Here is a 21,527-nt window from a genome sequence, read left to right on the forward strand (position 1 = left end):
CCGGAAGATGCAGTCCGACGGAAGCGTCGCCCGCCCACGGCAGCCGGCCGGGGAACTGCGCTTCCCGGTGGGCAGCGCGATAGCGCGCGGGTCCCGCCGGGAGGCGTAGTTCTTTGGCGCGCGGAAGCGGGGGAAGGCCGGGCCAAGCTAGAGAGGGAGGAAGAGAGGAAGGAAGGTGGGGCTGACAGTGTTTCAGCCCCGCCACCACCCCCGTCCCAATCAGACCCCACAGTGCTTTGCGCGAGGCCGGAAGGAAAAGGGCTGCACAAAGGCCTTCGGGAGTTGTAGTCGGGCGAGGTGGCGGGGTAGCGGGACCAGAGCGCATCGTCTCACCCAACCTTGGCTCCTACCCTCTCCTCAGGGACCCGTGCACCCCATCCTAGAGGATTTGGGTTTGAATATGGCCCTTATGGTAGATGGCATAAAAGGATGAAAGGAACAAGTATTTACTAGACGGTTTAAAAATATAACATTTGACGCGCTGAACTGGCGACTCTGGGCTAGCCCCTCGCCCTCCCTCTCTGGGCCTCCGTTTCTTATTTATGCAGTAAGATAAGGGAGCTAGGGAAGAATTGGAATATTTGGACGGGGAGAGGCTTGGCCCAGCCCCATACCTCTTGGACCCAGGCGCCCCTTCCTCCAGTCTCTACCCTCCGGGCTCATGAGTTTGGAATGCGATGACTTCATGACCCTGCCTAGAGCAAGCGCCCCTCATTAGCATAAACCCGCCTCCCGGCACCCCGATCTGAACGAAGCCCGGGCTATATTAGTATAGCCCCGTCCCCTGGGCCCGGTCAGTTCCATGAGCCTCTACTTAGCTTGGCCCGGAGGGGCCAGAAGGGAACCGTCATTTGCATGGCCCCGCTCCCACCGGCAGGACACCGCCCCGACCCTGACTAATACAGGTTCCTCGTTAGCACAGCCCCGCCCAAGCCAGGAAATTCCACGAGCTCATTAACATAGCGCTGAGCCTCCTATCTCCCATTGGCGGACGGCATAGGCTTCGCTCCGCCTCCCAGATCCTGGACGTTCCACCTGAAACCTTATTAGCTTAGCCCCGAGCGCCCTCCCGGGTTCATTACCATGGCCCCGCCCCAGTATTAGCTTGGCTCCTCCCCGTGTCCTCATTAGCATGGCCCCGCCCCAGCCGGGCCGGGCCGGGCACCTCCCTGGGCCCCGAGGCGGCGGCGGCGGCGGCGGCGGCGGCGACAGCTGGAGGCACTGGCTAGCGACATGAGCGGGGTGGCAGCAGCGGCAGCGGCCGGAGCAGGAGCCGGGCAGGGGCGCGGGCGAGGCCGTCCAGGGGCAGCCCTCTCGGCCTCGGTCCCAGCCGGGGAGACGCACAAGCTGGTGGTCGTGGGAGGCGGCGGCGTGGGCAAGAGCGCGCTCACTATCCAGTTCATCCAGGTAGCGGAGGGCGCCTCCCGGGGCACCACCCGGGGCGACCAAGGCCCCTGCTCCAGGTCCCCCGGGAGCTCCGCCTCCAGGGCTGTGCTCACCTCCTCCACACGTGCCACACAAACCACTCTCCCTGCCCGGGGTCCCTTCCTCTGCCTTTCTCACTGCCGCCGTCCCTGCCACCATCCAGCCCCGACCCTGCCATCCCCCAGCTCAGGCCCCACAATCATCCCCACCCCAGCCCCGGCCCGTTCCTGGCCTTGGCCTTGGCCCTGGCCTGGGGGGGAGGGGAGGAGGCCCCGGGCAGGAAGGGCGGGAGCTGGAGGTGGGAGGGCTCCCCCTTTCCGGGCAGGGCAGACAGCGGGATCTGGCCGCATCCCAGGCTGGGGAGGGAGGGACCGGACCAGCCAGAGCCTTGTGTAGGAGAGACAGACGGGGCGGACACGGTAGAGGGCGAGAGAGAGCCACACTCCAAGTGGGTCGGGGGCGAGGAGGAGAGGGGATCCCGCGCCGTGCCAGGCCGAGGGGGGAGAGCCTCGAACCCAAGAGGAGAGAATGCTGGGGCAGGCGCCGGGGTCGCCCTGGGTCTGACTCCCCACCCCCTCGCTGGCAGTCCTACTTCGTGTCTGACTATGACCCGACCATCGAAGACTCGTACACCAAGCTGTGCAGTGTGGATGGGACCCCGGCCCGGCTGGACAGTGAGGGGGAGGATTATCGGGGAGGGGGGCGGTGAGGAAGAGGTGCGGCTGGTGGGGTGGGGGAGCTGGAAGGAAGGTAGAGGGCCCCCCAATCCCTTTTTGCCCCTCCCCAGTCCTGGACACCGCCGGGCAAGAGGAGTTTGGGGCCATGAGGGAGCAGTACATGAGAGCCGGCCACGGCTTCCTGCTGGTATACGCTATCAATGACCGGCAGAGGTGAGCTACCTAGCTGCCGCACCCCCAAAGGCCGTGCATGAGACAAATATCCGGGCTAGCCTGGGTGCTTGCAGAGGAGAGGGCCAGCTCTGGAACCTGAAGGAGGGTAGTTCGGGCTAGCCTTGGCACCTGCAGATTGAGAGCTGGTCTTGGTGGTTGGCAGGACCTCTGAAACAGCAGGGGGTGGGCAGGGGGCCCAGCCTAACTCCCCTTCCTGGCTCCCCTGTCTGCCTTCTGCCTCAGCTTTAACGAAGTAGGCAAGCTGCATACTCAGATCCTCCGAGTCAAGGACAGAGATGATTTCCCCATCGTGCTGGTGGGCAACAAGGCCGATCTGGAGACCCAGAGACAGGTCAGACCCCGGAGGGGGCAGGGAAGAGCAGGCCCCTCCCTCCCACTGGCCCAGGAGGCCCCTGCTCAGCCCCCTCCTCCCTACTGGCCCAGGTACCCCGCTCAGAGGCCTCTGCCTTCTGCACCTCCCGCCACATAGCCTATTTCGAAGCATCGGCCAAACTTCGGCTCAACGTGGATGAAGCCTTTGAACAGCTGGTTCGAGCTGTCCGGTGAGAATTGGCCCCAGCACCCCTCCCCCCGCCTAGTGAACAGATAGCAGGGGTCCCCATCTCTTAGCAGCCTAGGCAAGTCTGCCTCTCTGAGCCCCCGGCACCCCTCCCAGTCAAGCTAGAGAACCCCCAACACCCCAGCCCAGCCCCACCTGCAGGCAGTCAGCCTCAGCTCTGGCATTGCTTCCCCCTTTACAGGAAGTACCAGGAGCAGGAGCTGCCCCCCAGCCCCCCCACGCCCCCACGAAAGAAGGCTGGCAGTGGCAACTGCCCTTGTCTTCTGCTCTAACTCTTCTGGCCTGGGAATGGAGCTATACCTCAGGAGATGGCTGGCTCTGCACCCACCCCACTGTCCGGGGCCCTCCCCCAAATGGGGCATGGATGGACCATGGGGTGGGAGCAGTGCACGACCCACCCCACCCTGCCCAGTTACACTACACCAACCAGGTCCCTGGGATGGGGCCACCAGTGCCTTCTTCACAGAGCAACTCCCTCCCCTCTCCCTCAAAATCACAACTGTATAGACCCTGACACCCCATTTCTCAATAAACATCACTGCCAAGACCAGACAGAGCATCGAGTAGTTCCTGGGGAAGGGACCCACCACCAAGTTTAGTACAGGCCCAATGCTGGGGTGCACAACTGGCTGAACTTTCTAGCTCCTATTGCCCTGGGAAGCACCCCCTGAGCCTGGCCCCTACTCTGGGGGAAGCTGGTCACTTCCTGCCCCACTGAGGGGAGGGGGGGGGTGTGGAGGCCTGGGCCACCACCTGCCCACTTTTTTTTTTTAATTTTTTTGGTAGGGCAATGAGGGTTAAGTGACTTGCTCAGGGTCACGCAGCTAGTGTTAAGTGTCTGAGGCCAGATTTAACTCAGGTCCTCCTGAATCCAGGGCAGGTGCTTTATCCACTGCACCACCTAGCTGCCCCCAACCTGCCCACCCTCTCCTTTGCTTAGGGCTTATTGCATTTCATTCCTCCCTGAGAGGAAGGATGGAGCCTGTGGCCTCCTCAGGCTTGCCAGGGGTTCAGGCTAGCCCCAACAAGTGATCACCCATATTCCTTTGGAAGTCTCCTGTGACGGGAAGCTCATTCCCATCAGCCTGAGGACTGCTCCCATTTCTACAGGATCGCAGGAAGTGCGCCCCTCTCCGAAATGTGCTAAGAACTCTTTCCTATGTTGTCCCCCCCACCACCACCACCACCACCGCAGCGCAGTACAGAGGCACACGAGGGCCAACCCATGCAAATAAAGTGGTTGCTGTTTGGGAGCCTGGCTGCTTCTGTGTACACAGTGTATACAAGGTGAATTGTATAGAAGCCCGAGAGAAAGACAGAGCGAGAGACGACAGGGTAGAGGGAGGGGTTGGAAGCGGGGGACAGACGGATAAAAAATAGAACCACATTCAGACGACACTCAGAAACTGGAGCGAGGTGGGCCGGGGTTGGGCCAGGGACCAGACACAAAGCGCTGGACGTAGAAAAGGAGGGGGGACCAGAGCGGAGCCCCCTTCTCTGCCCCCTCTGCTAAGTCCCTCCCCAAAGGTATGTACAATAAATAAGATTAAAAATAATTAACGAGCTGAGATCCCCTGCCCCACCCGCCACAGCCTCGAAGAAAAGGTCTTGGTTGGAAGTGGGAGCACTCCCTGGACCCCCCCCCCATACATAGACTTTTCCTATACATTATGTACATGGGGGGAGGGCAGAGGAGGGGAGGGCAAAGGAGGGAGGGTACTAAATAGACATTTATACATATATATATAAATAATTTCTCTGTACAGTGAAAGGGGGCGGGGGTGGGGAGGGGCTACAACCCAGCAGGGCAAGTCAGTGACCCTGACTCAAGACAGTCACGGGCCCCCAGGGTCACACACAGCGGCCTTGGGCCTGAGCCTGGGCCTGGGCCAAGAGATCACTGAAGGAGTCAAACAGCTGCTCCAGCCAGGGCTGATTTCTCATACACTGCTGAACCACCTCTTCCTGCCCCAGGTCATCGGCACCTCCCTCGATGGCCAGCGTCTGGAGGGGGGGAGAGTAAAGAGGCTGAGCTGGGGGGAGCTCCGGGCAGGGGGTTGCCAGGAGGGAGGGAGGGGGACAGGAGGGGGAAGGCCACAGGGAGCTAAGAGGCGGTGGCCTCAAAGGGAAGGAGTGGGAGAAAGAAGGGCCGGAGAGCTACCTGGTCCCTGCAGCGGAGGAAGGTGTGGTACTTGTAGTGGTGGAGAGCATGATAGAGCGTGTAAAAGCTTGACTTGTCCAGCTCCACCTTGAACTCCTAGGACAGGAAGAGGGCCCAGGGAGCCCAGGTCTGAGTGCCAAAGGAGGCCTGGCTGGCCGCCTTCAGCCCCCTGTACCCAGGGCTCCAGGAGACATACCTGCGCTCGGGCCACGCTCCTCTTCAGCTTGCTCAGGGTCTTCCGGTTATATGGGTCCCCCGCAGGCCGAAGCCGCACAGCACCAGAGCCCGTCCCAGGGGCCCCCTCTGCTCCCCCAGTCCCAGTACTGCCACGTTCCACCTGCAGCTGGGGGAAGGTGTGCAGGGCATCCTAGGAGGAGAGCTGTGTCAGAGGGCACCCTGGGCCACCAGCACCAGGCCTCTGAACCCTGACCCCAATGGGGGGCACCCTGGGCCACCAGCACCACCCCCTTCAGGCACCTGCAGGGCTGGGCTCAGGGAAAGGCGCTTGAGAACTTTTTTCTTGTGCTCATTGAGGATTCCATCAATCTTTCTCATTGGGGGCAGGTACAGCTCATCTGAGGAAAGACAGACATCAGGCCCCCAAGCATCCTGACCCTCGGCCCTTGGGCCTGCGGCCAGGCCCTGTCCCCGGCAGCTATGGGGCCCTGTCCACTCACCATGTGTGTCCTCCAGGGCCTGGATCATGTCGGGGTCCAGGGCTGTGCTCACCAGCATCTCCACGTAGCTGCGGTACATCTCTCTCATGGCCCGGGTCTTCAACAGCCGCCCAGGGGCCGCCCGCTCTGGCAGGAAAGGACAGCTCCTTCTACCGCCTGTCCCCTCCTCTGACCATGCTAACTAAGCTCGCTAACCTCGATGACCCCGACGCCCTCCCCCCATCTCTGGCCAACCCCACTCCTTACTAATTGCTAGGCCACCCCACCACACACACACACCCATGCCGGCCGTGCCAAGGCAGGCCCCTTGCTCAGGGACCTTGGCCTGGCCCTCACCATCCTCACTGGGGGGCCCGGGGGAAGACTCTGACTCGGAGGAGCTGCCTCTGGTCGCTGCCGAACGTTCGGTCGCCTCCTTCAACCACTTCTTCCTCTTTTTCGGGGGAGGCTCGGCCTTCACCTTGGCTGGACGGGCCTTTGGCGGGCGTGGAGGCCTGGCTGGGGCTGCCTCGGCTGCAGGTGGGGCAGGGCGGGGGCCTCGCTCCCCTCGAGTGGCCCGCTCCTTGTCGGGAGGGCCAGCTGCAGGAGATGGTTTCTCTGAGGTTGGCTCTGGGGATTTCTCCGGGGTCTTCTCGGGGGCCTTCTCGGGGGGCTTCTCGGGGGTCTTCTCGGGGGCCTTCTCGGGGGGCTTCTCGGGGGCCTTCTCGGGAGGCTTCTCAGGGGGCTTCTCAGGGGCTTTCTCGGGGGGCTCTGGCTTTGAAGGGGGAGCTAGGGGCTTGGGAAGGGACCCCCCAGCCCCAGGGGCTGCTGTCCCAGAGGGCGCTGGAGCAGCCTTTGGTTGTCCCGGACGCCTGAGCGAAAAGAGAGGCAAAAATCAGATTCCTTCCTCTTTTGACTGGGCCTCAGCTTCCTCATGCTTTAGACCCCTTGGCTGTCTCCTTCCAGGGTCCCGCTGTCCCAATCCCCTCTATCCAAATGCTTCCTCCATGGCCCTGCCCTGGAGTACCTGACAGGCCCTGGGGGCCGATGCCACGGCTTCCGGGCACAGACTCTCACGTAATCCTTCTTGTTCACGTTCTCCAGAAACTTCACATACAGACGCTGGTATCGGTTCTTGGCATCCCCAAAATAACCCAAGTACTGGGGTGGGGGTGGGGGACACAGAAGGAAGAGTTAGGCCCCACTCCAATGTGATTTCCACAGGCCTCTCCCAAGCTCTCTCTAGGGCCCCACACTCCTTGTATGCCACCCCCCCCCCCCGGAAGCTGAGCCCAGCACGCTCCCAAGCAGGTTTACATTGCTAGTAGCGCAGAACTGCCTCTGTCCGTCCTTGATTTCTGGGGTGAACTTCTGGAGGAGGGCCTTCTGAACCCTCCAGATGGGGGGCGGCTCCCGGCCCGTCTGCAGGGCCAGCTGCAAGGAGGGAGGGGCCCATGTCAAACAAGGTGGGCCTCACCCCCTTCCCAGGCTCAGATGAGCTCCCCCTACTTCAGGCTCCTCAGCCTGGTGCCCCAGCGCACCAAGTGAGGCCACTGCACCAGGCTCGGCTCCTCAGGACAGCGGCCCGGGGATCAATCCTCCCCAGAGCTGAGGGCCGGAGCTAGCGGGCACTCCAGGGCCAGGTGCTTTTCAAGTGCCTTAACAGCTTCCTCCTGCCAACGCCTAAGGGCACAGGCCCACCCAGTACATAAAGGGCAGAGGCAACCATGGTCCCAGGGCCACAGCCCCTTCCCCTGTGTGGGCCTCAGTCCTCCTGTGGCCAAAAGGAGAGGGCAAGGCAGCCTCCTCCCAACCTCCTCTGGACACTCCTTCAGGAGCCCAAACGGGGAGGCCCAGCTCCTGCATCTGCTCAGCCATCCCTCTGCTGGGATGAGGCATCCCGGGCCCAGAGCCTGACCTCAGCCTTCCACCCCCAGCGTGGCACCTCAGACACAAAAACCTGGAAGCCGCCCCAGCTCACCAGAGCCAAGGCCTTGCCCCCATCGGACAAGAAACCAAGGCTCCAAAGAAAAGGACGCTGGGCAAGGGCCCAGCAGTGGCCAGTGAGGCCATAAGGCTGAGCTGGGTCTCCTGCTTCTACCACCACTTCCTCCACTCACCTTGAGGGCTGGGATGTCCTCTGCCCGGATGACAAACTCGTCCCTCTCTCGGAAGATGCCCTCGCCTCCACTCTCCCCCGCCTCATCGTCTGTCTCCCCACACACAGCCGCAGTCTCCTGCTTCTTGGCTAAGTGCAAGGGCCGGGCATCGGGGGGCTCGGGCTCCTCGGGGGATGGGGCTGGCACCGGGGCCGGGGCTGGCACCTCTGGTGGAGGGATCATCGCCATTGGCACAGGAGGCATGGCAGGGGGCGGAGGGGGTGGGGAAGAGGTGGGGTCTGGGGGTACCAAGGGTGGGGGGGAAGGGGGGGAGGGAGGAGAAGATGGAGCAGGTGATGGGGGCGGCTTCTCTTCCAGGATGGGGGCCTCTGAGGGAACAAGGACAGATGGTGGCACTGAGTCAACCTAGAGATGCCTCAGAACCTGGGGTTCCAGCCCCACATCCCTGCCCCTCCCCAGCAACCCTGCACACTCAGACTCTAAGCTTTGCTTTTTCCCATGGTCCCCTCCTTTTTATCCCCCCACCCCCACCCCCCATGGAAGGAAGGAAGGAGACAGACATTTATTCAATGAATACTAGGTGCCAGGCACTGGGCTAAGCACTTTACAAACATCACATTTGATCCTCACAACAACCCTGGGAGGTAGGTGCTATCATGATCCCTATTTCACAGTTGAGGAAACTAAGGCAGAAACCTGAGCTCCTGAGCAAGCAGTTAAGGGACTGCCCAGAGTCAGAATGAGGGCAGATTTGAACTCGGGCCCAGTGCTCTATCCTAGCTGCTACTGATGGGCCCAGAGTGCCCTCCAAGTGCCTCAGCTCTGGGCCTTAGAGGCCCCTGAGGACCCCCCCCATCCCCTGCAGCTCCAGGCCCTCCTCCCCTCAAGAGATGGGTCCTCAGCAGCCTGGGCCCTGGCAGGGCTAGCCTCTGGGCCCACTCCGCCCTCCACCGCACTCCCTGATGAGGGGCCTCACCAGGGCTGGAGGCTGCGGCCGGGCCCGCAGCTGGGCCAGAGTCTTTGGGGGCGGGCGGATCGTCCAGGGCCGAGATGGCCGAGGAGATGCTCTCCTGCAGGTCCCGGTTCTTGGCCACCGAGTCCTCCTCGTCGGAGGAGAAGGAGGGCAGGGTCTCCAGGTTCCGCTTCAGCTCCTCGTCCAATCGCTTGCAGGGCGAGGGGCAGCCGAGGCCCAGGCCATCGCTCTCTGCGGCCTCCAGGGCCCCCCCGAGGCCAAAGGCGGGGGCTGGGGGTGGGGGTGGAGGTGGGGGGGCCACTGCAGGGGAAGGCCCCAGAGTCCGGGCAGGGCCAGCCTTGGAAGGGCTTGGGGGCGGCCCAGAGCCTGAGGGCAGCTGCTGCCGCTTGCCGGATTTGAGGAAGTCCAGGAAAGAGGCCATGAAGCCTGACTTCATCTCTGGCTGCTTCTCTTCCACCTCCTTGATCTTTGCCTGGATCTTCTCACGGGTCTGACTGGAGTCCAGGCCACCTTCCACAGGGCCGGCAGAAGCCGGCTCCCCCGCCACAGGGCCACCGGTCTCACCCACTTTGGGCACGGCCAGCTTGATCTGAAAGAGATGCGGAGTTACGGCCAGTCCCCATCTCCCTAGTGGCCCAAGCCACCCCCACCCCAGCCATGCCCCAGGGAGGGAGGCACCAGCCGCCTTCACCTTGAGTGGCTTCAGGGGCTCCAGCCCTTCTGCACCGGGCTCATCCGCCTTCCGGCCCCGGCCCCGGCCCCGGCCCCGTGGCTTCCTGGCTCCATCAGTCTGGGGACCAGGGGCACGGGGACCCAGCGGGGGCCCCGGAGGAGGTTCGGCCAAGGGCCGGATGCGGGGCCTTCCCCGGGGCCGAGGCGGGCCATCCCGTTTGGCTTTCGTGGGCTTCCTTCCCCGGCGCCGGGGCCCCGTGGGGCCAGGGGCCGGCGGGCAGAAGTCAATGTCCCCCAAGGGTGAGAGGGCCGGGCGCGAGCGGCAGCTGGACACCAGGTCCGGCAGCAGGTCGGGGAGGCGGCGGGAGTTGAGGCGGATATCAGCGGGCACGTCGGCCTTGTCCTCATCAGCCTCAAACTCGTACTCCTGGGCATAGAGCTTCTTGGGGGCCTGGAAGGGGGGGTCCCGCCGCCGCAGCAGGTGGAAGGATGAAGTCTTCAGCAGCTTCTTGGGCTTGGAGGAGCAGAAGATGGGGGAGGTGAGGCCGCCCTTGGGCTCTGGTGGGGGCGGGGGCGGGGGCGGGGGTGGCCCAGCCTGGATCAGGCCCAAGGGCTCCGTGTTCACCGTGGATGGCAGCTCGGCGGGGGGCTTGCCAGGGTCCAACCCCAGGCCGGACTCGGGGCCCCCACTCGTTGGCCCGCCAGGGCAGTAGGGGCCATAAGGATCATAAGCTGCAGGGCCTGGGGGGGCGGCTCCCCCGCTGCCGCCCTTGGGGTCGGCCTCGTCCTCAGGGGGCCCAGCCTTGGTATAGTCATCACTGGTCCCTCCACCGAACATCTCCTCCATGGTGGGGAAGAAGCTCCGTTCCTCATCCTGCAGCAGCGAATCAGGGAAGCAGATAGACGTCAAGGGCACAAAGCGGGGCGCCTTGGGCCCCTGTGGGCTGGGGCTCCGGTAGGCTCCGGCCGGGTCCTTGGCCTCCCCCGGCTGAGGGCCGCCCGCCTCGCTGGGGGGCGGAGGCAGGGGCTCCAGCGCACCCAGCAGGTCCTGCATGGCCCCAGGAGCCTCCAGACCCTCGTCTGCACGCAGTCGGGGACTGGGGGAAGCTTCGAGGCCGGGAGGCCCCCGAAGGTGGGCCTCGAGTTGGAGGGGTCCAGTGTCCCTCGGGCTGGGCTCCAGGAGATGCACACCCACCTTGCGGGGTGGGGGGGCAGGGGGCGGAGCTGGGGGGCTGGGTGCATGGCTCAGCACCGAAGGCAGGAGCTGGGGTGGGGGTGGAGGAGGAGGTGGGGGCAGCACGAGAGGGAGCTCAGGGCCCCCCTCCAACAGCAGGTTGTGGTGGGAGGGAGGCGGCGGGGCTGGAGCAGGTGGAGGTGGAGTCTTCTGCAGGTAGGCCCCCAGGTCCTTGGCCCCTGCCCCATAGTGGACAACCGAGGTGGCCAGGGCTTCTGGGGTACCCCCTCCCCGCTCGCTGCTGGCAGACTTCTTCTTGTCCTTCAGCCGCCCCAGCCCTAGCTCCAGCGTGGCCCCGTCATCTAGGCTGGCGCTGGTGCGAATCACACTCTGCAGGTGGTAGCGCTGCTGTTCCTCCTTGGCGAGGTCATAGGCCGCTGCTGTGGCCTTGGGTCCACTCCCGCTGCCAGGCCCCTCACTGCCCCTCTGCTCCTCACACTCACCCACCAGCCCGTCTGGACCTGAGCCCCGGGGTGGGCTGGGAGCCTGCAGCAAGTGCTGGATGAGGAAGTCCTCATCCTCGGTCCGCTGCCCTGCCCCCCCGCTCCCCGGCCCCCCCAGCAGCTCCCCATCTCCCTTGCCCTTATAGCCCCCAGCTCCCCCGGGCCCCGGGTAGCCACCGCCCCCACCAGGGGGACCCAGGAAGGTCGGAGAGGCCAACACTGAACTCAGATACTTTCCTGGGGCCCCAGGGCTGGCCACCCCTGGGGGCCGCCCTCCTCCAGAGGCCGGTGGGGACTGCAAGGGCCGGATGATGTGGGAGGGACTGGCTTCCCCAGCACCACCGCCACCTAAGGAGGCTGGCGTGTGGCCCCAGGCCCCGCCATGGCCCGAGAGGGCTGGGGAATGGCCGGTACTATAACTGAGTGAGGGGCTGGCTGTGGGCAGGCCCTGGGAGTGGGGGGCAGGCCCAGGGTAGCCCTCACTCTGCACTCCATACGGAAGGCTTTGGAGCTGGTCAGGGGAGTAGCTTTGGCAGGTGCTCAGGCTGGGCGGAGGCTGCTGGGGGGGCCCACCAGGCTGGGCCTGCGGAGGCCCTGCTGTATAGGCAGGCCCCTTGCTCAGGTCCTGGGCCTGGCTGGCACCAAAACCCTGACTGTAGGCCTGCTGGGGCCCCAGCAGGCCCTGGGGCTGGCCTGGGGAGTAAGCTTGGCCTCCACCACTGCCTGCCCCACTGGGCTTCCCAGTCCCAGTAGCATATCCCCCGCCCCCCAGGCTCTGGCACTTCGGTGTGGCTGTGGAGCGGGATGGGGGGGGCCGCGCCGTGCCTGCCCCATAACCCCCCTTGGCTGCCTTGTAACCAGGTGACTGAATGATGGGGCGGTAGCCACCCCCCGCTGTGCCAGCCCCCTGGCCCCCGGTCCCTGGCCCAGCTTCTGGGCCTGCCGCCCGGCCCCCAGCCCCTGTGCCCCCCGCACCAGCCCCCTGCCCCCCCTTAGCTGCCTCGCCAGCTCCGGGAGAAGGCTCCCCACCTAAAGGACTACAGGCCAGGCTGGCCCGGTGGCCCATGGCGGGGGGTGGGTAGCTGCTGCCACAGCTCAGGTAGTGCTGGAGAGAGTGGGCGGGCGGGGGTGGGGGAGGCGGGGGTGGGGGCTGGGTACTGGCAGGCCTCTGGTAGTGCTTGATGACGCTGTCCTGTCGGGGCAAGGCCCGCTCAGGCGGGGGCCCTGGGGGAGCAGCCCCTGAGAAGTTGTACAGCTGCGGAGATGACTGCTCTGAGGAGGAGGTCAGGAGGTTAAACTGAGTGGGGAGATGGCGGGGAGGGGGGGGAGGCTCAGGAGGACCAGTGCGGTAGGGAGGCGTCTGAGCAGGACCCAGGCTGGCAGGCCCCAGGACGCCGCCCCCCGCCAGCCTCTCGAAGCCCAAGGAGGAGGGCACGGTTGGGGCCTGGGAGGGCTTCAGGTGCAAGACATCATGAGGCGACAGGAGCCCATTGGCTGGTGGGCTGAAGGGCGGGTCCTGGAGGCTGAGGGAAGATGGCACCGGGAAGGGGCGGCCCCCGAACGAGGCTGGGTGCTGGTAGGCAGACAGCGCCGAGGAGGATGGGAACGTCCCCGAGCCGGGCAGGGCCCCCGAGATGAACAGCTCCGTGGGGCCGGGTGTGTGCATGGCTAGGGAGAGGGGTCACTGGGTTAGGCAGGGAAGCGGGCACCCCCTCGAGCTCAGGCTTGCCATACCCCTGCCACCCTGGAAGGCTGGGCTACCTGTCTGCCAGGATGGACTTCGGAACTGGGACAGGAGAGAGGAAGCGGACGGGCCTGGCTGGGGAGCCCGGGACTCCAGGGCAGAGATCAGATTCATGACTGAGGCATCTGGGCCAGCAGAACCAGCATGGTGGAGGCCTGTATCAAACAAGCCAGAGAGCCCTGGGGAGGCAGAGACAGGAGGGTGAAGAGGGCCTTCAAAGCAAAGCCTGGGACAGAAGACAGCCCAACCTGGCCCCTGCCGCCAAAGGAAGGGGAAGGAGAGGGGGAAGCACGCCCCGGACTGCAGGGGGCGTGGCCTGAGAGCAGGGGGTGTGGCCGGCTAAGGGAGGAAGAGGCAGGAAGGAGGCTGGGGATCTGCACAGGAGGATAAGGAAGAAAGGAACCTGAAGGAGGGAGAGCCTCAGTGAAAGCCCACCAGAGACTGACTTTCTAATGAGAAGATCCAGTGGGAGCCACAGGGAGAGCAGAAGGGAGCAGTAAGGGAGGAGCGCACAATCAGATTCTGGAGGTCAGAGAGACCTTGGGGAGCACACTTTGCAGAGGAAGGAAATCGAGCCCAGAACAGGTCACACAGAGTATCAAAGCCACAACCGAATCTCAGTCCGGGGCTGAGGCTAGCAATCTAGCTTGCTGGTCCCCATCAGAGAGCGCAGGCTTGGGAGAGAGGTCAAGGAAATGCAAGCAGGGGAAACAGGGCTATGGGCAGGGAGAGGGCCCTACCTGCAGGGTGATGATTGGTGGCATACCCCTGAAGCGGGTGAGGGGCTGCATAAGCCTGGCGGTGTAAGATGTCTGTCTCCGGGTGGGAAGTCCGGGAGCCGCCATATACCAAGCTAGGGAGGGGGAAAGAGGCAGGAAGGTTATCCTGGGCATCACAGGCCAGGCCAGCCTGATCCCACCCCCTCAGGGGCCAAGGACTGCTGCCTTCTCTCTCTGGGGGTGGGAAATTCCCAGGTTGGAAACCAGCAGGAGCACGGCAAAGAGGAGGACCCAGGGTCCCGAGCCTCTGCATACACAATGACCCCACTGTCACACAGAGGCGGGAATCAAGGGGCCCCAGAAAGCCCCCAGCAGCCCAGAGCTCAGGCCCCATGGGACCACAAAGACCCTCCCAGGCTGCTCTACAAGCTATGGACACCCAGAGACCCAAGGAAGTGAGAGATCCGAAGGGCACCAAACAGATGGCCCAGCTGGGCCCATCTCTAAGTAAACACACCCGTGCATGCCAGCTCTCCCAGAGAAGCTGAGCTGCTCAGACGAGGCATAGCTATCTCAAGCAGCTAGGCCCCATCCACGGGGAGGGGGGGGGGAGACCTGTAACCGTCACCAAGCACAGCCCCTTGCCAACGCTCGGCCCCAAAGGGGGAACCCCATTCAAACAGTGATCCCAGCAGGCAGCAGGGATAGAATGTGGAAATCCGCTCACAGAGCTCAGGGCTCAGCCCCAGGTAAAGGTCAAGCTGAGGTAGCAGACAGACACAAAGCCCTCCTGCCCAGGGACACATGGAGGGTGGCCAGAGGCAGAGAGCAACATGTGGCCCCCACAGGCCCACTGGGCAAAGCATCTGGGAGAAGCCCCTGAAGGGGCCTCCTGGGCCAGACCAGACAGGAAGATGAGGGGAAGGTGTGCAAAGGCTGGGAGCATGCACACTTGTAAACAGAGTGAGGCTCCTCGCACAAGGAAATGCCAGCTAGGACAGCATGAGTAAACATAGCCCAGGTCCTGGGCCCTGGCAACCCTAAAGCCAACCTGCCAGGGTGTGAATATGTGGGGGTGTTTGGGGGGATGCCTGACCCCCCCATTGTCCAGGCTTTTCAGCTGGGGGGACGGAGGGAAGAATGGGGGTGTGTGTCCAAAGACCTGCCAGCCCACTCTGTGCTCACCCTTCCTGGTCTTCAAGGGGGGGGCTGGGTTGCCCCATCCCACCCGATGGGGATGGGGGTGGGGGGTGCCTCGAGCATTGGCCGAACAATAGGACTGAGGCGAGGGAGCAGGAGGGGGCCCGAGCAGACCTTGGGGTCGGCACTCCCTCTCTTTCACTGAAGGAGGGGGGAGGCCTCCGTCCCCCCTTTTTTTGCATTCCAGCGCGACCCGAAGTGGGGGCACGGAGAGAGGAGGGAAGGGGAGGGGAGGGGGTGGAGTTGCTGCACAGGCAGCAACCAGGCCTCGAAGGGGGGGGGAGGTTGGGGGGCCGCCACAGGGCTCCAGGCGCCCTCCCCCCCCGCACCCCGCCTTCGAGTCCCGGCCCCGACTCCTCCCCTCCCCTCCCCTCCCCAGCCCAGCCCGCCCCGTCCAGGCCGCGCCGGCCCGCCCCGTCCAAGGCCCGCCGTGCCCTGCCCCCGGGCCCCGGGCCCCGGGTGGCCCCAGCCTCCTTACCTAGCTTTCGCTGACCTCTCGTAGCTCCATCCCGCCCCGGCGCCGAGCGGGTCCCCGAAGCCGGCGCTCGGGTAGTTCCTGTCCATGAAGGGGCCGCTGTGGGGGCGGGCGGGTGGGCCGGGGTGGGGGTGGGGAGAAGGGAGGGGGAGGGGGGACTGGGAGGGGGCGCAGCGCGCTCGCAGCCGCCGCCGCCGCCGCCGGAGGCCGGGGCCCGAGGCCGGGGCCTCTCTCTGCTTCAGCCGCCGCGGGGCCCGCGCCTACGGGGCCGGGAGGGGAGGGGGAGGCGGGAGGAGGAGGAGGAGGAGGAGGAGGAAGGGGAGGGGGAGGGGAGGCGGGGGGAGGGGAGGCGGGGGACTGGGGCTCCCCGGGGCTCGGCGCTCTGCGGGGGGCGCCCCGCGGGTCGGGGCTGGCCGGGCGGCCGCGGGGGACTGGGCGCTGCGCTGCGCGGGGCCGCTGCGTGCGCTCTCTGCCGCTCGTCCGGCGCCGCCGCCGCCGCCGCCGCCGCCGCCGCCTCCTCGCTCACCGTGCAGCCATCTTTGCACAAGGCGGCTGGCTGCGGGGAAGGAGGAGGGAGGAGGGAGGAGGGAGGGAGGGGGAGGGGAGAAGAGAGGAGGGAGGGGGGCGGGGGGCGGCGGGCTGTCTGGCTGCGCTCCGCTTCCTCCCACAATCCCGTGCAAATGCAAATGCAAAAAAAAAAAAAAAAAAAAAAGCCCGAGCCGGAGAGCGAAGGCTGGAGCGTGCGTGTGTGTCGGTGTGTGTGTGTATGTGAGAGAGAGAGAGAGAGAGAGAGAGAGAGAGAGAGAGAGGGAGAGAGGGCGGGGGGGGGGAGAGCTGCCCGCGGCGGGCGGAGGGAGGGAGGGAGGGAGGGGGGGAGAGAGAAAGAGAGAGAGAGAGAGAGGGAGAGGGAGAGGGGGAGAGAGAGAGAGAAAGAGAAAGAGAGAGAGAGAGAGAGAGAGAGAGAGAGAGAGAGAGAGAGAGAGAGAGAGAGAGAGAGAGAGAGAGAGAGAGAGAGAGAGAGGGAGGGAGGGAGGGAGGGAGGGAGGGAGGGAGGGAGGGAGGGAGGGGCCGAGGCCGGCTGGGCTGGAGAAAGGAGCCCCCAGCTTGGCCCGCCCCTGCCGCAGCCAGCGCGCAGACGCGGCCGCGCCGCCCGCCCGCCCGCCCGACGTGCCGGAGCGAGGCCGGCCTCTGCCCGAGCCCTTCTCCCACTGGGCCCAGGGCGAGTGCAGCTCAGGCCAGCGGTGGCGGCAGGGGGGGAAGGGGGATGCAGAGGCAGCCCCTCCCCCTCCCCGCTCCGATTGCGTCTGTCCAGAACTGGGCTCCGGAGGGGCAGGGACGCACCAGCTATCCCGGACAAGTTAGCACACACCTAGGGAACCCCCTAGAGAGCCTGGCAGCGGCCCTTACGTGGACGGGGCGGGGGCGCCATTAGAAGCTTGTCCGACTCCGATGTCTGTGTGCACACACCCAGGCCCTTGGAGCGCTGAGGCCAGCACACGTGTGCACATGCCTTTCGTTCCCTAAGAAGCTTGGGACACACGAGGAGCCTGCGTGTGTCCTGAAGGGGGCCAGAGAGGACGGGAGGGCAGGCGGGCGGCTTCCCAGACAAATCCTTTCCAGCCCCGTTCCGGGCTTCCGGATTGGGATAGGGGGGTGGGAGGGCCGGGGGGCAGAGAAGGCGCGGGCTGGCCCGGGGAGGGGGGGGGGGGGGGAGGTCGTCTTCTCAGCGGGACCGCCGAATACTACAGGAGGGGGTGGAGAAAAGGGAGTCAGAAGCGCGCCCGGGAGGGGCTTTCCGCGCCCAAGGCCTCTCTTCCAATCCCAGTTTGTCATCCCGCGGGCCCCACCCCCGGGAGGGATTTCGTTCAGACTCCGCCCCTCAGTTCAGGTACCTCTGGTAGGGTGGGGGGGGGGCGTCATGCACCCCAGAAGCTGCCAATGCCTGCTCGTAAGTGGGGAGGCCGGGGGGAGGCGGCAAGGGGGTCAAGGGGAGGTCCTCAGTCACCAGGAAAGCTCTGTGGGTGGTCAGAGATAGAGTCAGCCCCTGAAGAGGGAGACCCAAAAAAAGGGAGAAGAGATGGGGAGAGTAAGGGGGTATAGCCGGTAAAAAAAAAAAAAGTTGGAGAGAAGTGATGGAGGATAATAACCGGGAAGATTCCTACTGGACAAAACCAGCAGGCAAAACCCGGGGGGGGGGGGGAGCAGGGAGGGTGAGATATGACCAGATGGAGACTTGAGGACCAAAAGCTGATCATCCAGACTGGCCCATCCATCCACAGGGACGAAGGCCTCCTCCATGAACTGGAACCCACCTCCAGCCACAAGGCTTGCCTTTGCTGCTGGCTCCATCATAATACGTGTGAGGAGAGCCCAGCCCCTCACCTTTGGGGAGAGGGCCCAGAGCTTCGGCCCAACTGCCTCCGCCTATGGAGATACCAGAATGTGCCTAGGGCTGCCAGGAGCAAGACCAGTAGGCCAGCCCCTAGCCCAACAGTCAAGGCTGCTACATCCACCCGTCCATGCACTGTTGGAAAGAAAAGGAGGGGGTGGGTAAGGTCTGGGAGCCACTGAGATCTCATCTCACCGGGGTCTGAGCCCTCCCTCAGCCCCATTGCCAGGGCACACACTTCCTTAAGACAAGGCTGCTGGGCCAGGAGAGGGCAGCAGGCCCCCATGGACCCCCAGCCTTACCAGACCCTCAGCCAGGGAATGAACCCCTTAGAATGGCTTCCCACTTCAGTCTGCCCTGTGGTTATTGTCCCTTTAGTAATGGGGGAAGATTTATTCTGTTCGGGTCCTGGGGCTGCAGGCTTTGCCAGCCACATTAGGACTCATACTACAGTTGCTAGGGAGTGCCCATGTCTGGTCTTTTGTATTGGCACTCACCTGGATCTGGAAGGCTCTCCCTCCAGGAATCCCTTGCTCTAGTCCAGGTTCAGCTGCTAAAGCTCTTTCCTGATTCTGACCCCTCTCCCCTTCCCCTGAATTGTCTTTACATATATTTTGTATAGACTTGTCTGTATCAGTAATATCTATCCCACTCTGGCTGGTATTGTTATTTTTTGATCAACAAGCATTTAACTAGGGTGAGATTGGGCTAGGTGCTCAGAGTCAGATGATACAAAGACAAAAAGCCAACAATGGTGTTTGCCCTGGAGAAATGTATCTGTGTAGAAGTGGAAACAAAATAGATATGAAGTATCTATGAGAAGATTCCCAATTATATACAAAGTAAGTGTGAGTGGATACATAGTGTCACCTGCCCCTGGGCCCTAGAGACAGGCATTACACTAGTAAATGTAAATGGATACAAAAGACCAAAGCAAACCACAAAGGGGTGGGGATTTCAAAGGGAGACACCAGCAAGCCCCTTAGAGAACTAAGAGAGGGCTGTCCTATAACCCTAGAAGCAAACTAGGCATCCTACAAAATGAAAGTGAGGAGAAAGTCGGGAGAGGAAAGGAAGTAACCATGAGTAACGTAAGTAAGAAGGCCGGTTTGGCCAGCCTGCAAAGTGCTTGGAAGGCAGTCCAGCCCAAGAAGGACGGGAAGGTGGGCTGGGCTCACGTAGTGAAGGGCCTCGGAATCCCCAGGCCCAGCTGGGCCATTTAAGGCTTGGAGAGAGGGTGAGGGGGCAGGGCCCAGGGCTGGATTGGACCCAGTCGTATCGTCTAATTGGGAAGGAAGGGGCGGGCCCTGGATTCCCAGGACCTCCTCCTGGGGTGTGATTCGTAATAGTGGGATAGGGTCCCCAGGGGTTAACCTAGTACTCACCAGCGCCACCCTTCCCATTGTAGGGGTAGGTCTCCCAGAAACGATCCTGGGGCAGAAGCAGAGGCAATTTAAGCCCTACGCACTGTCCTGACAGGGCCTGCCCCCTTGGCACCACCCCCTCCTGGGCTCCGCCCCTCCCTGAAGGTACCCGGCCCTCTCAGGTCCTCTTCACCCAGAGCTTTGGGTCCGATTGGAGCTAGCTCCCTAGGATCAGGCCCCAGCCCTCCTACCGACCTCGCTGACAGAGTTGGGGGAGCCCACCTACAAGGAACACCCCCCCCCCCCCCGTCCCCAGGAGACTTTTCCTGCTTTCTTCAGGGATCTGAGGCCTTCAGTGCCCACCCACTTTCTGGCAGACCCACCCCCTATTGACCCTGGTCCCAGTTCCCCCTCCCTATCCTCACCATAGTCCCAAACCCTATTTTCCCCATCCCTAACCTGCTCTTCACAGGTCAGTTACAAGCCTAGCCCTCCAACTACCTTCTGATTCACTCACCCTACTTTGAACCTCCGAATTCAAGGAGTCAGTCAATTACCCTGCCCTATCAACTAGATGGCTCTGCCCTTCCCTCCCACTCCTTACTCCAGTCCCAGCCCTACCCTCCATCCCTAACTAAGCTGACTGGCTTCTAAGCCCCAAGTTCCCTGGCCCTAGTCAACCACCACTACCCTCGACCACCCAGGCCCCTAAACATAGCCCACCATGACTGAAACTCTTAAGCCAATTCTACCACTGGCCCTCTGGGGCCACCACTCCTGTGCTGCTCAGGGTCTCCTCACATACCGTCAAGGTCCTGTCTTCAAACACTTCCCGAGCCTCTTCCCAGGAACATCGCTCCTCCCAGCATTCCCGTTCCAAGTTCCCAGGGGTCAGAAGTTCCAAATCCCAATGATTAGCCCGGGGAAAGCGCTGCGGCCCAGGCCCACTCCCCAGGAAACTTTGGGCTTTGGGGGCTCCTAAGAACACAGCCGTGGGGGCCAGACCAGCGTCAGCACCTGAAATCAGGCAAGGTCCCTGGTGAATAGCTGGCCTAAGTCTCTGAGCTGGGGGGTGCTGAAGATACTGGTAGGCTAGATATAGGTGGCCTGGAAGGTAAAGGCAGAGGACAATTACTCAGATGGGGTGGAGGGCAGGGTTAGAGGCACAGATGTCTTCATATGCCCAGAGAGAATGGGGGGGGGGGGGGCATGTATATACTTGCCTGTCCATGATGAGGGCAGAGGCCCAAATACCTGAGAACTATTCAGGGGATCCACTGGGCCTTAGGGTGAGGGCCCAAATACCTGGGTCCCCAGAGGGGAAAGATAGTTTTGTCGGACCCTGTCCACCTTGTCCCTCTTCCCCTGTTCCTTCAGGCACTCACCGTGGTCTTTCCTCAGGCCAGGCTGGGAGGCTTCTGTCAGCCCTAGGTATAGCAGTAGCAGGAAGGGGGAGCCCCTCATAGCGGGGCAGACACAACCAACCTAGGGAGTCCCCCCCAGAAAGGCAGAACAAATCATTCTAGATAGTGTCTTCACTCCCGGACCTGTACACCTGAGTACCATGGGAAGGAAATCCACTCTCCCCACTAGGGGGCCTCAGGGCCAGGGCTGAGGTTGCTGGCAGGCAGGCAAGCAGACAGACCAGGTCCACCCCCTTTCCAACTCACCCTCTCCACCCCCACCTCGGAATTTCCCGGACTTTGCTCGCTGCCCCAGGGACACATATCACATCCCATATTCGAGGCCAAAGATTAAAGAAGAGGCTTAGGTCGGGAAGGGCTGGGGAGAGAGAGGGACAAGCTTGTGTACCAAGAGTCTAGACACCTGCCAGAACTAGGGGTTGTGAGGGGACACCTGAGTTTATGAGGGGGAATAGGGGTTAAGTGAAGGGCTGGACAAATGTGTCCCCCAGAAAGCAAAGCTAAAGGTTCCAGAGTCTGGATCCTTGAAGGGAGTAGGGTAGGAAAGCAGGTGTCTGAACACCTGAGCCCTTAAGGGATGGAACTGTGGGGCCCGGACGCCTGGGCCAGGGAGGGGTGGCCTCTATGGGGCAGGACTAGGGGAAGGCTTTCCTGGCCATCGACTCACTCACCTGCCCAGAGTAGAGACCACCCAGGGCCCCGGCTTTGGGGCTGTGTGGCCTGGAGAGGAGGGAGCAGAACCCGGCTCCCAGTGGCCCTAGGCAGCCAGCCCAGCTGAGAAGGGGCGGAGCCCCAGAGCTCACCTGGGAGGGGAGGGGCCCAGGTAAGGCCCAGGTGTTTAAAGGAGCCAGGTAGAGGATAGACTTGACCCTAACCATGACCCTGAGGATACTGGACAGGGATGGGGGGTGGGGGGGGGCGCTTCTCTTGGCCTATGAAAGGCGAGTTGGCTAGCACGAATGGTTCCTTACCGAACCCCCCACACACACACACACACCCCAGCATGATGGCCAGAGAAGGAAACTGAGATCTGTCTAGGGGGTCTGAGAATACCTAGA

General features: G+C 63.3%; 3 protein-coding genes across 3 annotated transcripts; 1 reads left to right on the plus strand and 2 right to left on the minus strand.

Annotated features, from left to right (window-relative positions):
- The first annotated feature begins 1,132 nt into the window (after positions 1-1,132).
- Positions 1,133-3,445, plus strand: RRAS (RAS related). The gene is given in 7 exon segments (XM_043993161.1): positions 1,133-1,201; positions 1,204-1,407; positions 2,012-2,099; positions 2,213-2,315; positions 2,559-2,667; positions 2,760-2,878; positions 3,077-3,445. Coding segments are annotated over 7 exon segments (783 nt in total). The 3' UTR covers positions 3,168-3,445.
- Positions 3,446-4,121: 676 nt separating this feature from the next.
- Positions 4,122-15,444, minus strand: PRR12 (proline rich 12). The gene is made up of 14 exons (XM_043993159.1): positions 15,296-15,444; positions 13,639-13,751; positions 12,916-13,077; positions 9,497-12,822; positions 8,809-9,394; positions 7,833-8,200; positions 7,030-7,146; positions 6,740-6,873; positions 6,070-6,584; positions 5,734-5,859; positions 5,534-5,631; positions 5,253-5,423; positions 5,057-5,152; positions 4,122-4,899 (listed from the first exon to the last, which is right to left on the minus strand). The coding sequence occupies exons 1-14, from the start codon at positions 15,379-15,381 to the stop codon at positions 4,747-4,749; spliced, it is 6,051 nt and encodes a 2,016-aa protein (XP_043849094.1). The 5' UTR covers positions 15,382-15,444; the 3' UTR covers positions 4,122-4,746.
- Positions 15,445-16,465: 1,021 nt separating this feature from the next.
- On the minus strand, positions 16,466-21,367 carry PRRG2 (proline rich and Gla domain 2). The gene is made up of 7 exons (XM_043991036.1): positions 21,141-21,367; positions 20,431-20,530; positions 19,851-20,062; positions 19,067-19,112; positions 17,675-17,816; positions 17,185-17,307; positions 16,466-17,034 (listed from the first exon to the last, which is right to left on the minus strand). The coding sequence occupies exons 1-7, from the start codon at positions 21,345-21,347 to the stop codon at positions 17,016-17,018; spliced, it is 849 nt and encodes a 282-aa protein (XP_043846971.1). The 5' UTR covers positions 21,348-21,367; the 3' UTR covers positions 16,466-17,015.
- Between the last annotated feature and the right edge of the window lie 160 nt (positions 21,368-21,527).

The sequence above is a fragment of the Dromiciops gliroides genome, chromosome 3 (genome assembly GCF_019393635.1).
Source record: "Dromiciops gliroides isolate mDroGli1 chromosome 3, mDroGli1.pri, whole genome shotgun sequence".
In the NCBI taxonomy this organism is placed as follows: domain Eukaryota; kingdom Metazoa; phylum Chordata; class Mammalia; order Microbiotheria; family Microbiotheriidae; genus Dromiciops; species Dromiciops gliroides.

Coding starts and splice junctions, on each gene's coding strand:
- PRR12 (XM_043993159.1), bottom strand. CDS start 15,381: ATGGACAGGAACTACCCGAGCGCCGGCTTCGGGGACCCGCTCGGCGCC. Junction 5,860..6,069: donor CGGGCCCCCCAGTGAGGATG/GTGAGGGCCAGG, acceptor CTTTCCTGCCAG/AGCGGGCGGCCCCTGGGCGG. Junction 5,153..5,252: donor GGAGCGTGGCCCGAGCGCAG/GTATGTCTCCTG, acceptor TTCCTGTCCTAG/GAGTTCAAGGTGGAGCTGGA.
- PRRG2 (XM_043991036.1), bottom strand. CDS start 21,347: ATGGTTAGGGTCAAGTCTATCCTCTACCTGGCTCCTTTAAACACCTGG. Junction 20,531..21,140: donor GTGGTCTCTACTCTGGGCAG/GTGAGTGAGTCG, acceptor GGGACTCCCTAG/GTTGGTTGTGTCTGCCCCGC. Junction 17,308..17,674: donor TCTGGGCCCTCTCCCCAAAG/GTGAGGGGCTGG, acceptor GACCACCCACAG/AGCTTTCCTGGTGACTGAGG.